The following is a 14,191-nucleotide window of genomic DNA, read 5'->3' as shown; positions in this document are numbered from 1 at the left end:
CAGTGTAACCTGTGGCTGTTCTACACGTGGCAGATATTGAGCCGGGTGGTTACAGTGTAACCTGTGGCTGTTCTACACGTGGCAGATATTGAGCCTGGCGGTTACAGTGTAACATGTGGCTGTTCTACACGTGGCAGATATTGAGCCTGGCTGTTACAGTGTAACATGTGGCTGTTCTATACGTGGCAGATATTGAGCCGGGTGGTTACAGTGTAACCTGTGGCTGTTCTACACGTGGCAGATATTGAGCCTGGCGGTTACATTGTAACCTGTGGCTGTTCTACACGTGGCAGATATTGAGTCTGGTGGTTACACTGTAACCTGTGGCTGTTCTACACGTGGCAGATATTGAGTCTGGTGGTTACACTGTAACCTGTGGGTTACTCTGAGTATAAACGATGTTTTCCTCCAGATTGTATAGAAATGGAATGTATGTCAGACTGTTAAACTCTATTTATTCTCATTCTCAGATTTAACTTCGTCGCCAAAAAGCTCCACAAACGTCTGGCTCAGCTCGGAGCCAATCCCATCCTACCGGTAGCCCTCGGTGACGATCAGCATGAACTGGGGTAAATACTACAGCTTCTCCAAAATACAATAGAATTGAATCATTCACCGACAATGAACAAAGCTGCAAACCTCCTCCATTGTTTAATCCCTTTTTTAAATTACATGTGTCCGCTTTTCAAAATCTGCAAACAAATATAGTGAACCACGCACAAAATGGATATATAATTGTGGATTATACCTTAATGAATCTACCTTATCTGGAGTTACACCTATCACACCAATGCTGTATTACCTGAGTCAGTTTTCCTAACAGGCTCATAGAAATGTGAGTGTGAATTTAAAGCTGTATTCCTGGCACTACCGATCCCCCTCCCCAGTAAATAAAGGGGGAGGGGTTGTTTCTCAGCGCTGCGTCAAAGCTCCGCCATCTCCTCCGTCCCATGACGAGTGGGGTCTAATGTGCATACGCAGCAAATGCCATGCGCGCGTTAGACCTCCCCATAGCAAAACACTAATTCAATGCTTTCCTATGGGGAAAATCTGACGCTGGAGGTTCTCGTGCAGAGCATGAGGACGTCCAGCGTCAGATAACGGACCAAAAGTCTGTTACGATTCCGGAAGCGCCCCAGTGGACAGCCACTGAGGGCAGACTTAGAGCTGCAATGTAAACATTGCAGCACTAGGTGCAAGGGGAACCCAGCACCCAGACCATTTCAATGAGCTGAAGTAATCTGGGTGCCTACAGTGTCCCTTTAGGGAATATTATTACCCAAGTACTGCCTGTGGCTGCTATACTACTTCTGTTTTCTCAGTCTCTGCAGGGATAATCATTCCAGACCTTGGGGTATATGTTTGCTTTTCTTAGACCAGATACGTTATTCACATTCAGGAGGTGTGCATGTTCTGAATTAATTGATATAATCCTCAGTTATATATTCATTTTGTGCGGTGTTCACTTTTTCTTTGCTGTGTTTTTTTTATTAGTGGAATTACCGTTATTGGTGATAACTAGCTGCTCTTTGGCTCTACGAGTCACGAGTCACGTTTGTGCCCCTTTCTGTTCTCGTGTATAAAAACCATTTGGAAATCTTCAGGAAAAACCATACTGAAGATAAAAATAATCCCCTCTGACAGAGCCGTTATTTATCGTTATTTTCCACAGTTTATACGAGCGGTAAATAGAGGAGAATTCAATATATTGGAGGTATTTTATAGAAGGAAAAGAAAAAAGTGTGAGCTCCTTAGCCAAGCAATGTGTTTAGACATTCCCAAAGTCCAGCTTCTATGCCCATATATAAATAAATCATGTTTCACTGTAGCGGAGCGGCAGGGGTTAATCCAAGGGCTCTCCGCTGGTAATCAGCATTCAGCATACAGAAGGCAGGACACACAGCATAATTCCCATTCCCAAGGACCACACGACACATAGCCTGGGATTTTATTCACGGCTGTTAGCCTATGCATGCTCTCTATTCTAAAACCCACAAATACATTTTTACACCAGGTTAACACAGCTATTTCAGACAACCTTTAAATGTTCTGCAATATGGCCTCAAGTGGTTAGGTTTGCCACATTCACGTATTGTCCTGCTTTGGATCTGGTGAGTTGCCTGCTCGGTCCGTACGATAGTGACAGTGTACCTTGTTTAATGAAAACGCTTGCAGTATAGTAATCTGTATATTGTCCTTTCTAGACCTGGTGCAGTAGTGGATCCGTGGCTACAAGATCTGTGGAGAAAGGTTCTCTACTTATACCCACTTTCTCCTGGACTGCATGTAGTCAGCGATGATGTTATGTAAGTAGGGGATATCATTGCCATGGTGACCTGGATGTTTAATGTAATGATTTCTATTGGCTATATATATTGAGTGACTCACAGGAATCCGACATTAACACCTTTCGTGGTTAGTTACATTTCATAATTGCATTACTCCATCAGCAGACCTGTTACTGTGTTACACAGTATGTATGGATAAGGTGAAAATGGGTTTAAACCTGCATGGCTTCAGTGAGCTGTTACACTTATAAAAAGGATGTAAACAAATCCGTAACATTTTCTGCAGATTGCTGTTTTTTGAGTTTTAATTTTTGCTAATTTGATGGGAAATGGGAATTTACACTTTAGCGATATGACAGGAAACTGAAAGCAATGTGGGCACCTGGCGTCCCAGGTAAGTGTCAACCCATTCAGATACAGTCTGATCCTTACTGCGAGACAGCGCCAGGGACTCCCCGAACCATAACTACTACACTGCTGTGCAATAACATGTGGTGCTTAGAGTGCCCTGTTTAAGCCAAAAAATATCCTACCCTCCGATCTCTGATTCTAATCTAGAACATCAGTTAAGGCAAAGCGACTAATCTTCCCAATGTTTCCAGGCTGCCAGCTAAGTTCTCTCTCCGATTCCTGAACAACGTTTTGGCCCCAGAAGACAGTAGCAGAGATAACATTCCAAGGACCAGGATTCCTGAAGGAGAAACCCCCTCTGAGCTGAATCCGTTCCTGGCTCCCATTTTATCCAATGAACATGTGACATCAGAAGATCATTTCCAAGATGTGCGACTCATCGAGTTTGACATCACAGGCTCCGGGATCGAGTGAGTTCTCACGTTTCTTTCGCCGCCTCCTTACCTCGAAATGTTTTAATATTATCGCAGAATATGGAGTTATTTTATGACTGCATGTATCTAGAACCAGGGCAGTGCTGGTGGTGTGCCCCTTTATAAGGTGATTTAATACCCAAGATGTAATATACAGTGTAAGATACAGGGCAGTGCTGGTGGTGTGCCCCTTTATAAGGTGATTTAATACCCAAGATGTAATATACAGTGTAAGATACAGGGCAGTGCTGGTGGTGTGCCCCTTTATAAGGTGATTTAATACCCAAGATGTAATATACAGTGTAAGATACAGGGCAGTGCTGGCGGTGTGCCCCTTTATAAGGTGATTTAATACCCAAGATGTAATATACAGTGTAAGATACAGGGCAGTGCTGGCGGTGTGCCCCTTTATAAGGTGATTTAATACCCAAGATGTAATATACAGTGTAAGATACAGGGCAGTGCTGGCGGTGTGCCCCTTTATAAGATGATTTAATACCCAAGATGTAATATACAGTGTAAGATACAGGGCAGTGCTGGTGGTGTGCCCCTTTATAAGGTGATTTAATACCCAAGATGTAATATACAGTGTAAGATACAGGGCAGTGCTGGCGGTGTGCCCCTTTATAAGATGATTTAATACCCAAGATGTAATATACAGTGTAAGATACAGGGCAGTGCTGGCGGTGTGCCCCTTTATAAGGTGATTTAATACCCAAGATGTAATATACAGTGTAAGATACAGGGCAGTGCTGGCGGTGTGCCCCTTTATAAGGTGATTTAATACCCAAGATGTAATATACAGTGTAAGATACAGGGCAGTGCTGGCGGTGTGCCCCTTTATAAGGTGATTTAATACCCAAGATGTAATATACAGTGTAAGATACAGGGCAGTGCTGGCAGTGTGCCCCTTTATAAGGTGATTTAATACCCAAGATGTAATATACAGTGTAAGATACAGGGCAGTGCTGGCGGTGTGCCCCTTTATAAGGTGATTTAATACCCAAGATGTAATATACAGTGTAAGATACAGGGCAGTGCTGGCGGTGTGCCCCTTTATAAGGTGATTTAATACCCAAGATGTAATATACAGTGTAAGATACAGGGCAGTGCTGGCGGTGTGCCCCTTTATAAGGTGATTTAATACCCAAGATGTAATATACAGTGTAAGATACAGGGCAGTGCTGGCGGTGTGCCCCTTTATAAGATGATTTAATACCCAAGATGTAATATACAGTGTAAGATACAGGGCAGTGCTGGCGGTGTGCCCCTTTATAAGGTGATTTAATACCCAAGATGTAATATACAGTGTAAGATACAGGGCAGTGCTGGTGGTGTGCCCCTTTATAAGGTGATTTAATACCCAAGATGTAATATACAGTGTAAGATACAGGGCAGTGCTGGTGGTGTGCCCCTTTATAAGGTGATTTAATACCCAAGATGTAATATACAGTGTAAGATACAGGGCAGTGCTGGTGGTGTGCCCCTTTATAAGGTGATTTAATACCCAAGATGTAATATACAGTGTAAGATACAGGGCAGTGCTGGTGGTGTGCCCCTTTATAAGGTGATTTAATACCCAAGATGTAATATACAGTGTAAGATACAGGGCAGTGCTGGCGGTGTGCCCCTTTATAAGGTGATTTAATACCCAAGATGTAATATACAGTGTAAGATACAGGGCAGTGCTGGCGGTGTGCCCCTTTATAAGGTGATTTAATACCCAAGATGTAATATACAGTGTAAGATACAGGGCAGTGCTGGCGGTGTGCCCCTTTATAATGTGATTTAATACCCAAGATGTAATATACAGTGTAAGATACAGGGCAGTGCTGGTGGTGTGCCCCTTTATAAGGTGATTTAATACCCAAGATGTAATATACAGTGTAAGATACAGGGCAGTGCTGGTGGTGTGCCCCTTTATAAGGTGATTTAATACCCAAGATGTAATATACAGTGTAAGATACAGGGCAGTGCTGGTGGTGTGCCCCTTTATAAGGTGATTTAATACCCAAGATGTAATATACAGTGTAAGATACAGGGCAGTGCTGGTGGTGTGCCCCTTTATAAGGTGATTTAATACCCAAGATGTAATATACAGTGTAAGATACAGGGCAGTGCTGGTGGTGTGCCCCTTTATAAGGTGATTTAATACCCAAGATGTAATATACAGTGTAAGATACAGGGCAGTGCTGGTGGTGTGCCCCTTTATAAGGTGATTTAATACCCAAGATGTAATATACAGTGTAAGATACAGGGCAGTGCTGGTGGTGTGCCCCTTTATAAGGTGATTTAATACCCAAGATGTAATATACAGTGTAAGATACAGGGCAGTGCTGGCGGTGTGCCCCTTTATAAGGTGATTTAATACCCAAGATGTAATATACAGTGTAAGATACAGGGCAGTGCTGGTGGTGTGCCCCTTTATAAGGTGATTTAATACCCAAGATGTAATATACAGTGTAAGATACAGGGCAGTGCTGGCGGTGTGCCCCTTTATAAGATGATTTAATACCCAAGATGTAATATACAGTGTAAGATACAGGGCAGTGCTGGCGGTGTGCCCCTTTATAAGGTGATTTAATACCCAAGATGTAATATACAGTGTAAGATACAGGGCAGTGCTGGTGGTGTGCCCCTTTATAAGGTGATTTAATACCCAAGATGTAATATACAGTGTAAGATACAGGGCAGTGCTGGTGGTGTGCCCCTTTATAAGGTGATTTAATACCCAAGATGTAATATACAGTGTAAGATACAGGGCAGTGCTGGTGGTGTGCCCCTTTATAAGGTGATTTAATACCCAAGATGTAATATACAGTGTAAGATACAGGGCAGTGCTGGTGGTGTGCCCCTTTATAAGGTGATTTAATACCCAAGATGTAATATACAGTGTAAGATACAGGGCAGTGCTGGTGGTGTGCCCCTTTATAAGGTGATTTAATACCCAAGATGTAATATACAGTGTAAGATACAGGGCAGTGCTGGCGGTGTGCCCCTTTATAAGGTGATTTAATACCCAAGATGTAATATACAGTGTAAGATACAGGGCAGTGCTGGCGGTGTGCCCCTTTATAAGGTGATTTAATACCCAAGATGTAATATACAGTGTAAGATACAGGGCAGTGCTGGCGGTGTGCCCCTTTATAAGGTGATTTAATACCCAAGATGTAATATACAGTGTAAGATACAGGGCAGTGCTGGTGGTGTGCCCCTTTATAAGGTGATTTAATACCCAAGATGTAATATACAGTGTAAGATACAGGGCAGTGCTGGCGGTGTGCCCCTTTATAAGGTGATTTAATAACCAAGATGTAATATACAGTGTAAGATACAGGGCAGTGCTGGTGGTGTGCCCCTTTATAAGGTGATTTAATACCCAAGATGTAATATACAGTGTAAGATACAGGGCAGTGCTGGCGGTGTGCCCCTTTATAAGGTGATTTAATAACCAAGATGTAATATACAGTGTAAGATACAGGGCAGTGCTGGCGGTGTGCCCCTTTATAAGGTGATTTAATACCCAAGATGTAATATACAGTGTAAGATACAGGGCAGTGCTGGCGGTGTGCCCCTTTATAAGGTGATTTAATACCCAAGATGTAATATACAGTGTAAGATACAGGGCAGTGCTGGCGGTGTGCCCCTTTATAAGGTGATTTAATACCCAAGATGTAATATACAGTGTAAGATACAGGGCAGTGCTGGCGGTGTGCCCCTTTATAAGGTGATTTAATACCCAAGATGTAATATACAGTGTAAGATACAGGGCAGTGCTGGCGGTGTGCCCCTTTATAAGGTGATTTAATACCCAAGATGTAATATACAGTGTAAGATACAGGGCAGTGCTGGCGGTGTGCCCCTTTATAAGGTGATTTAATACCCAAGATGTAATATACAGTGTAAGATACAGGGCAGTGCTGGCGGTGTGCCCCTTTATAAGGTGATTTAATACCCAAGATGTAATATACAGTGTAAGATACAGGGCAGTGCTGGTGGTGTGCCCCTTTATAAGGTGATTTAATAACCAAGATGTAATATACAGTGTAAGATACAGGGCAGTGCTGGCGGTGTGCCCCTTTATAAGGTGATTTAATACCCAAGATGTAATATACAGTGTAAGATACAGGGCAGTGCTGGCGGTGTGCCCCTTTATAAGGTGATTTAATACCCAAGATGTAATATACAGTGTAAGATACAGGGCAGTGCTGGCGGTGTGCCCCTTTATAAGGTGATTTAATACCCAAGATGTAATATACAGTGTAAGATACAGGGCAGTGCTGGCGGTGTGCCCCTTTATAAGGTGATTTAATACCCAAGATGTAATATACAGTGTAAGATACAGGGCAGTGCTGGCGGTGTGCCCCTTTATAAGGTGATTTAATACCCAAGATGTAATATACAGTGTAAGATACAGGGCAGTGCTGGCGGTGTGCCCCTTTATAAGGTGATTTAATAACCAAGATGTAATATACAGTGTAAGATACAGGGCAGTGCTGGCGGTGTGCCCCTTTATAAGGTGATTTAATAACCAAGATGTAATATACAGTGTAAGATACAGGGCAGTGCTGGCGGTGTGCCCCTTTATAAGGTGATTTAATACCCAAGATGTAATATACAGTGTAAGATACAGGGCAGTGCTGGCGGTGTGCCCCTTTATAAGGTGATTTAATACCCAAGATGTAATATACAGTGTAAGATACAGGGCAGTGCTGGCGGTGTGCCCCTTTATAAGGTGATTTAATACCCAAGATGTAATATACAGTGTAAGATACAGGGCAGTGCTGGCGGTGTGCCCCTTTATAAGGTGATTTAATACCCAAGATGTAATATACAGTGTAAGATACAGGGCAGTGCTGGCGGTGTGCCCCTTTATAAGGTGATTTAATAACCAAGATGTAATATACAGTGTAAGATACAGGGCAGTGCTGGCGGTGTGCCCCTTTATAAGGTGATTTAATACCCAAGATGTAATATACAGTGTAAGATACAGGGCAGTGCTGGCGGTGTGCCCCTTTATAAGGTGATTTAATACCCAAGATGTAATATACAGTGTAAGATACAGGGCAGTGCTGGCGGTGTGCCCCTTTATAAGGTGATTTAATACCCAAGATGTAATATACAGTGTAAGATACAGGGCAGTGCTGGCGGTGTGCCCCTTTATAAGGTGATTTAATACCCAAGATGTAATATACAGTGTAAGATACAGGGCAGTGCTGGCGGTGTGCCCCTTTATAAGGTGATTTAATACCCAAGATGTAATATACAGTGTAAGATACAGGGCAGTGCTGGCGGTGTGCCCCTTTATAAGGTGATTTAATAACCAAGATGTAATATACAGTGTAAGATACAGGGCAGTGCTGGCGGTGTGCCCCTTTATAAGGTGATTTAATAACCAAGATGTAATATACAGTGTAAGATACAGGGCAGTGCTGGCGGTGTGCCCCTTTATAAGGTGATTTAATACCCAAGATGTAATATACAGTGTAAGATACAGGGCAGTGCTGGCGGTGTGCCCCTTTATAAGGTGATTTAATACCCAAGATGTAATATACAGTGTAAGATACAGGGCAGTGCTGGCGGTGTGCCCCTTTATAAGGTGATTTAATACCCAAGATGTAATATACAGTGTAAGATACAGGGCAGTGCTGGCGGTGTGCCCCTTTATAAGGTGATTTAATACCCAAGATGTAATATACAGTGTAAGATACAGGGCAGTGCTGGCGGTGTGCCCCTTTATAAGGTGATTTAATAACCAAGATGTAATATACAGTGTAAGATACAGGGCAGTGCTGGCGGTGTGCCCCTTTATAAGGTGATTTAATACCCAAGATGTAATATACAGTGTAAGATACAGGGCAGTGCTGGCGGTGTGCCCCTTTATAAGGTGATTTAATACCCAAGATGTAATATACAGTGTAAGATACAGGGCAGTGCTGGCGGTGTGCCCCTTTATAAGGTGATTTAATACCCAAGATGTAATATACAGTGTAAGATACAGGGCAGTGCTGGCGGTGTGCCCCTTTATAAGGTGATTTAATACCCAAGATGTAATATACAGTGTAAGATACAGGGCAGTGCTGGCGGTGTGCCCCTTTATAAGGTGATTTAATACCCAAGATGTAATATACAGTGTAAGATACAGGGCAGTGCTGGCGGTGTGCCCCTTTATAAGGTGATTTAATACCCAAGATGTAATATACAGTGTAAGATACAGGGCAGTGCTGGCGGTGTGCCCCTTTATAAGGTGATTTAATACCCAAGATGTAATATACAGTGTAAGATACAGGGCAGTGCTGGCGGTGTGCCCCTTTATAAGGTGATTTAATACCCAAGATGTAATATACAGTGTAAGATACAGGGCAGTGCTGGCGGTGTGCCCCTTTATAAGGTGATTTAATACCCAAGATGTAATATACAGTGTAAGATACAGGGCAGTGCTGGCGGTGTGCCCCTTTATAAGGTGATTTAATACCCAAGATGTAATATACAGTGTAAGATACAGGGCAGTGCTGGCGGTGTGCCCCTTTATAAGGTGATTTAATACCCAAGATGTAATATACAGTGTAAGATACAGGGCAGTGCTGGCGGTGTGCCCCTTTATAAGGTGATTTAATACCCAAGATGTAATATACAGTGTAAGATACAGGGCAGTGCTGGCGGTGTGCCCCTTTATAAGGTGATTTAATACCCAAGATGTAATATACAGTGTAAGATACAGGGCAGTGCTGGCGGTGTGCCCCTTTATAAGGTGATTTAATACCCAAGATGTAATATACAGTGTAAGATACAGGGCAGTGCTGGCGGTGTGCCCCTTTATAAGGTGATTTAATACCCAAGATGTAATATACAGTGTAAGATACAGGGCAGTGCTGGCGGTGTGCCCCTTTATAAGGTGATTTAATAACCAAGATGTAATATACAGTGTAAGATACAGGGCAGTGCTGGCGGTGTGCCCCTTTATAAGGTGATTTAATAACCAAGATGTAATATACAGTGTAAGATACAGGGCAGTGCTGGCGGTGTGCCCCTTTATAAGGTGATTTAATACCCAAGATGTAATATACAGTGTAAGATACAGGGCAGTGCTGGCGGTGTGCCCCTTTATAAGGTGATTTAATACCCAAGATGTAATATACAGTGTAAGATACAGGGCAGTGCTGGCGGTGTGCCCCTTTATAAGGTGATTTAATACCCAAGATGTAATATACAGTGTAAGATACAGGGCAGTGCTGGCGGTGTGCCCCTTTATAAGGTGATTTAATACCCAAGATGTAATATACAGTGTAAGATACAGGGCAGTGCTGGCGGTGTGCCCCTTTATAAGGTGATTTAATACCCAAGATGTAATATACAGTGTAAGATACAGGGCAGTGCTGGCGGTGTGCCCCTTTATAAGGTGATTTAATACCCAAGATGTAATATACAGTGTAAGATACAGGGCAGTGCTGGCGGTGTGCCCCTTTATAAGCTGATTTAATACCCAAGATGTAATATACAGTGTAAGATACAGGGCAGTGCTGGCGGTGTGCCCCTTTATAAGGTGATTTAATAACCAAGATGTAATATACAGTGTAAGATACAGGGCAGTGCTGGCGGTGTGCCCCTTTATAAGGTGATTTAATAACCAAGATGTAATATACAGTGTAAGATACAGGGCAGTGCTGGCGGTGTGCCCCTTTATAAGGTGATTTAATACCCAAGATGTAATATACAGTGTAAGATACAGGGCAGTGCTGGCGGTGTGCCCCTTTATAAGGTGATTTAATACCCAAGATGTAATATACAGTGTAAGATACAGGGCAGTGCTGGCGGTGTGCCCCTTTATAAGGTGATTTAATACCCAAGATGTAATATACAGTGTAAGATACAGGGCAGTGCTGGCGGTGTGCCCCTTTATAAGGTGATTTAATACCCAAGATGTAATATACAGTGTAAGATACAGGGCAGTGCTGGCGGTGTGCCCCTTTATAAGGTGATTTAATACCCAAGATGTTAATCAGAATAAAATAGGTTATATTAATAAAGGAAAAATACATCAATTACACCCCAGCCTGCTACCGTGATCCCACAGAACCATCTGTTTTATGAACATGTCCCCTGTCCGCCCAAAGTCCCAGCTGGTACTTGTGAACCCCTGAGTCTTTGTTTCCTCACTTGACCTGCGATTTTGTTTTTGCAGTTTTTCTCCCGGGGACGTGGTGATGATCCAACCACAGAACTCCCCCGAGCATGTACAGCATTTCTGTAGTCTGTTGCGGTTGGACCCAGATAGGCAATTTGTGCTGGAAGCCAAGGATTCATGTGAGTGCAAGATCCACACTGTACTTTATTACCTTGTCTCCAAAGATCGTGCGTGGCGGTTGGTTGCATTAGTAAATTTGCGTGATTATACTTTCTTGTCTTTTTCAGACACTGCAATCCCAGCGAACCTGCCGCAGCCATGCACAGTGCGATATCTGGTGGAGCGGTATCTGGATATCTGCTGTGTCCCTCGCTGTTCCTTCTTTGAGCTTTTGTCCAATTTCTCTCTAGACGAGCAGGAGCGGGAGAAGTTGAAGGAGTTTAGTTCTGCTGCTGGCCAGGAGGAACTCTATGCTTATTGTAACCGCCCACGGCGCACCACGCTGGAGGTAAGGGGCTTCATACAAAATCGCAGCCCGGTAAAGTGATCTCTCTAAATGATTAACAAAGGCCTTCAAACCAAATTATTAACTAAAATGGATGTTTTTGTTTATTTATGCATTTTGAGAAGTTAGATTCAATGCCAGCCGTATCTGCGACTTCCTACCACGGATCTGAGAAGCCAGTTGTGTAAAACTGGATTTATGAATAAATATTCAAACACTCCCCAACCTTTTCATATTATTATGATTTTTATTCATCTAAACCGTCTTAAATGACTCACTGGCATTTCCTGTTTTGAAGGAGATCTGTCATCTCAACACTATTTCTTTTTAATACAATAACCCTTTCAAGTTTGGAAAGTAAATAGATTCTTTGTTAGATTAAATATATGAAAACAACAACAACTTTGTTTTCCTGCACTGTAGTTCCCCTTTAAGCTGCAGTGCCTGATAACTACCTGTGTCAGACGTGGAGGATCTCGGGAACAAGGTGCTCGTTTGTGATTTAAGACCGATTTCCACGTTGAATTCCGCAAATTATCCTCAAACCTGTGTAAAGCATTATGATATCAATCTGTCCGATCCACTGAGGAAATCTCATCCAAACAGGTTCTACAGGACTTTCCTCATACAACCTGCAGCATTCCTCATGACTATCTGCTAGACCTCATCCCTCGTATCCGTCCGCGAGCTTTCTCCATTGCCTCTTCCATACAGGTGAGATATACGGGTATACTTCCATAGTCGGGATCTGACAACAGGTCTCTGGGCATCAGGTAAGATGCTGATAGGATCAGCCGATTGGGTGTAATCTCCTGAAATGTGGGGTTTATCCATTAAACAAGGAACTTGGGAGAATTGAGAAGAGAATTACATTTTTATGGCAAAATAGCTGAATTAAGAAAAATAGAGAATGTGTTCTATCTCAGATATTTTATTATTTGCATTTCTCCTGTCAATCCTGCACAATTCTATATACAGTGAATAATCCCCGTCTGTGTTTGCTTTTCTGCAAACATTGATTTTATCCTGTGTTGGAATATTCTATGTGAACAATATCTAATCTCCCAGTGAAATAACATGAAGAATGATTTCCATTAATTCTATCACCAGAACTTTTATAAATTAATTCTAACAAGGATATCCACTGAGAATTCAAAGTGAATTTCAAATTTGGCTCTGTTCTCTTTCATCTAGCAGTTAAATCACTTTGTTTATACAGCCCTAGTCCCATCTCCCTGCATGTGACTTACACAACCTTCCTTTATTGCAAATTCTATTTAATTTTGAATTTCTTCTCTCCTGCTCTGTTAATATCCTGCTAGACCCTGCAGGAGCCTCCTGTGTGTGATTAAAATGTAATAAAAAACAAAAATGTAGATAAAACTTTTAAAGTAAGTTACTTTTCCAATTGTTTTCACTGCAGGCTGTGCCAGTCACTGGCTGTGTCATTGAAGGTGTGGCTAGGGCTGCATAAACAGAAACAAAAGTGATTTAACTCCTAAATAGCAGAGAATCGAGTAGCGAGACAGCAGGGACATGATCTATACACCAAATCTGCTTCATTAAGCTAAAGTTGTTATGGTGACTATAGTGTTCGGTTACATTTGAAATGCAGAAACCTTACTTGGAGGACATTACAGGCTAGATTTGCAATATAAACTCCATCCTCATACATCTTGAACAGGCGCATCCCAACATAATCCAGATCCTCATGGCCGTGGTACAGTACAGAACCAGACTACAGGAGAGCCGGCGTGGCTTGTGCTCTACGTGGCTGGCGTCTCTCCGGCCACAAGAGGGTGAGTGCCATGTTATTTGAATAACATATTGTATGAAGAGCCCCTCTTGGCTGTGTGACCCACTGATCTCTACCTCTCCATTCTGCACAGGGGAGACTCGGGTCCCTCTCTGGGCAAAGAAAGGCAGCATGAAATTTCCGTGTGACGCAGATATCCCATTGGTGATGGTTGGACCTGGAACTGGAGTTGCCCCATTCCGTTCAGCCATACAGGAGAGGTCTGCCCGCAGTGCAGCAGGTATGCCAGAGGAATGGACACGGCCCCTCCAGAATTCTTATTTACAGCTACGTGTAGGAAAAAAACAAAACGCTAAGCTTTTTTTAACTAATGGGTTTCCTTCCACACACCACAAGGAGCACTTTTCATGTAACATCCAGCAGAATTGTGAAGAAATTGGTGTCCAGGGTGGATCTGGTAGCTCTCTTTGTTACTGGAAGTTGTCTTTAACTCGCTGGTTTGCTATTATGTGGGCAGGTTATAAAGCTGTCGTGGTCGTAGTTTAAATCAGCCGTTTCACTGCTCTGCAGCTATTGGCCAGAAGATAGGAATTTTAAAACATGACAGGAAGTGAGTATTTTGCTTAGAATTTCTGTAATAAACTTCACAGCAGCACTAAACAACTAGAAAAAAACATTAACCAATCAGAAAAG

At 42.6% G+C, this 14,191-nt stretch overlaps 1 protein-coding gene across 3 annotated transcripts in view; it reads left to right on the top strand.

The window, feature by feature from the left end:
• The window catches only part of NDOR1 (NADPH dependent diflavin oxidoreductase 1), a 50,198-nt gene that overhangs the window by 21,980 nt on the left and 14,027 nt on the right, over positions 1 to 14,191 (top strand). For all 3 annotated transcript variants that reach the window (XM_063433045.1, XM_063433047.1, XM_063433046.1), the window contains exons 5-12: positions 471 to 569; positions 2,205 to 2,306; positions 2,891 to 3,109; positions 11,295 to 11,416; positions 11,525 to 11,745; positions 12,349 to 12,456; positions 13,427 to 13,541; positions 13,632 to 13,778. In XM_063433045.1, coding sequence (XP_063289115.1) covers positions 471 to 569; positions 2,205 to 2,306; positions 2,891 to 3,109; positions 11,295 to 11,416; positions 11,525 to 11,745; positions 12,349 to 12,456; positions 13,427 to 13,541; positions 13,632 to 13,778 — 1,133 coding nt within the window. The remainder of the gene's footprint in view (positions 1 to 470; positions 570 to 2,204; positions 2,307 to 2,890; positions 3,110 to 11,294; positions 11,417 to 11,524; positions 11,746 to 12,348; positions 12,457 to 13,426; positions 13,542 to 13,631; positions 13,779 to 14,191) is intronic.

Source organism: Pelobates fuscus, chromosome 9 (genome assembly GCF_036172605.1).
Source record: "Pelobates fuscus isolate aPelFus1 chromosome 9, aPelFus1.pri, whole genome shotgun sequence".
In the NCBI taxonomy this organism is placed as follows: Eukaryota; Metazoa; Chordata; class Amphibia; order Anura; family Pelobatidae; genus Pelobates; species Pelobates fuscus.
Note: the sequence above shows the minus strand (reverse complement) of the source record. Positions and strands in the feature narration are given on the sequence as shown.